Source organism: Drosophila albomicans, chromosome 2L (assembly GCF_009650485.2).
Source record: "Drosophila albomicans strain 15112-1751.03 chromosome 2L, ASM965048v2, whole genome shotgun sequence".
NCBI classification, from domain to species: domain Eukaryota; kingdom Metazoa; phylum Arthropoda; class Insecta; order Diptera; family Drosophilidae; genus Drosophila; species Drosophila albomicans.
Window position 1 is genome coordinate 4,766,688 of NC_047628.2, and position 2,035 is coordinate 4,768,722.

Genomic DNA, 2,035 nt, shown 5'->3' on the forward strand with positions numbered 1-2,035 from the left:
ACTTGAGAACTTGTTCACATCCCCTTCGTGTGTAAGCGTTTGATTTTATTTTATTTTTTATTTTTTTCTCAAATTTCATTTGATTTGCTTGGGCTTAAGCCAAAATTTATGAGACGGAAACATATGTTCTGGGAGTTGGTTAGGGTTAGTATCTGATGATAGTCTAGTTGATATTAAGAAGACAAACAATTGGATGCCGTAGCAAGTTAAGTAACAACTACTGTTTATAGATTATCAATTTATTCACACAACTTCTGAATTCTTAATTAACCGCAGAGTGCTCCATCTTGATTTGCAGATTTGCCCCCCTTCTGAGTGCTTCTCTCCATTTCACGTAGCACGGACACCAAGAGCTCGACTTCACGCTTGACAAAGTCAAGACATTTTTCCACCTCACGTCGGCTGAATGTGGCATCAATATCTGAGAAGCTCGTTGACCAATTAGACTACTCATTTTATTCAAATTGCATTTCAGCACTCACCACGTCGCTTGCATATCATACGATAGAGGATTTGAATGCCATCTAGTGCACGTTCCTTATCCAAATCATTGTTGCTGGTGGTATCCTTGCAGAGGGACAAGGTCTTCTCCCATTTAAGGCCTAGAGCACGCGACTGATTGTAGGATCGCTCCAACTTGGCCAGATCGTTCTTTAGGCCAAGGACAGTAAGAGCTGCTTCGCTTGTGATTTTCACCATGCGTTGACGCATCTCCTCGATCTCCTGGAGTTTCGTGTTCTTCAGCTCATTGATCTCCACCTGTGCGAGCACTTTAAGATTAGGTTAGAGCATGCAGTGCAGTCTTGGAGTCCCAACTTACTCAATGCATCACAACGATCCATGCAGTCCTTGGGAGACACAAAGATGTCGGAGATCTTGACAACATCGTCCAAGACTCTTTCGTAAGGCTGAAACTGATGCACAGTCTCTTTGAGATCACATCGAAAGGACTGCAGTTCACTAATCGATGTCTTGTAATCGTCGATGCCCCGGGACAGTTCCTCATGAAGTCCCTCCTGCTCTCGTATTATCTTTTCGGCAGCTCGCTTTTTGTCTGCACAATCTTTGATGAAGCCGTTCACTTCGATGAAACGTTTCCGTAAACGCTCTTGCATGCGGTACATCGAAGCAATGCGCTGGTGATTGAGCTCCTTCTGGCGCTGTGCGTCTTCGAGCAGCTGTCGCTGCAGCACCTGCATAGCCTCATTCTCCCGCGCATTTTCGATATACAGCATCTCCACTGAATCTCCAGCCGAATCCCAATTGGGTGGTTTACTGTCGAGTGAAACACACTTAGAGGGGCTTATTAAAGAGAATTTACTTATCAACGTACACGAAGAAACGCTCCTGCTGACGAGAGAGCAGATACTCGCCAACAGCCTCCTCGGGGTTGAGATCCAGAGTGCCGATGACATCGGTCTTAAAGGTGGGCTTGCGACGCGGCATTGTCGATTTTAGAAATGATTATTATTTATTATTGTTATGAAAATAAATTATAGATAGACTTATTTTTACTGTTGCCTCAATGGCAAGTGTGAACTTTGTGAATGTTTTATTCTATATGATGGCAAAAGCATAGAATTTTTTATAAAAATTAATGAGGCTTTTTGGTTTTTCTTTTCATTTTAATTCGGTTAAATCTCTCGACTGTCGATGTTGAGCACACTCGACTGTAGCTTTCTCATTTGTTAATTTTAATTTTAAAGGTAGAGAATATATTATATAATAATATCTATAATCTTTGTTATTCCTCAAAATGTAGTAAATTTTAAATTATTATTATCATTATTTTTGTGGTATATTATTTCGGTATATTTTAATGGGTGGCTGGTTATATTTAAAATGGGTGGCGGGTATCTCCCAGTCGAGCACACGCGACTGTAGCTTTCTTACTTGTTAAATAATATAATCAGGAACTAAACGTATTCCCAATCGTCTTACAATATCAGTACATTATTTACACTCTTAACAGAAATATAAACTTAAACAAGTAAGAAAGCTACAGTCGAGTGTACTCGACTGTGAGATACCCGCT

At 40.6% G+C, this 2,035-nt stretch overlaps 1 protein-coding gene across 1 annotated transcript; it reads right to left on the reverse strand.

Annotated features, from left to right (window-relative positions):
* Nucleotides 1–231: 231 nt before the first annotated feature.
* Nucleotides 232–1,552, reverse strand: LOC117564177 (uncharacterized). The gene is made up of 4 exons (XM_034242845.2): nucleotides 1,334–1,552; nucleotides 821–1,275; nucleotides 483–770; nucleotides 232–421 (listed from the first exon to the last, which is right to left on the reverse strand). Exons 1-4 carry the CDS (start codon nucleotides 1,444–1,446, stop codon nucleotides 267–269), a joined length of 1,011 nt encoding a protein of 336 aa, XP_034098736.1. The 5' UTR covers nucleotides 1,447–1,552; the 3' UTR covers nucleotides 232–266.
* Nucleotides 1,553–2,035: the final 483 nt, after the last annotated feature.

Bases quoted from the DNA above. Each gene is read 5' to 3' on its own strand.
- LOC117564177 (XM_034242845.2), bottom strand. From the start codon at position 1,446: ATGCCGCGTCGCAAGCCCACCTTTAAGACCGATGTCATCGGCACTCTG. The intron at 771-820 runs GTAAGTTGGGAC...CTAATCTTAAAG, and splicing joins GGATCGTTGTGATGCATTGA to TGCTCGCACAGGTGGAGATC. The intron at 422-482 runs GTGAGTGCTGAA...CGAGCTTCTCAG, and splicing joins TATGATATGCAAGCGACGTG to ATATTGATGCCACATTCAGC.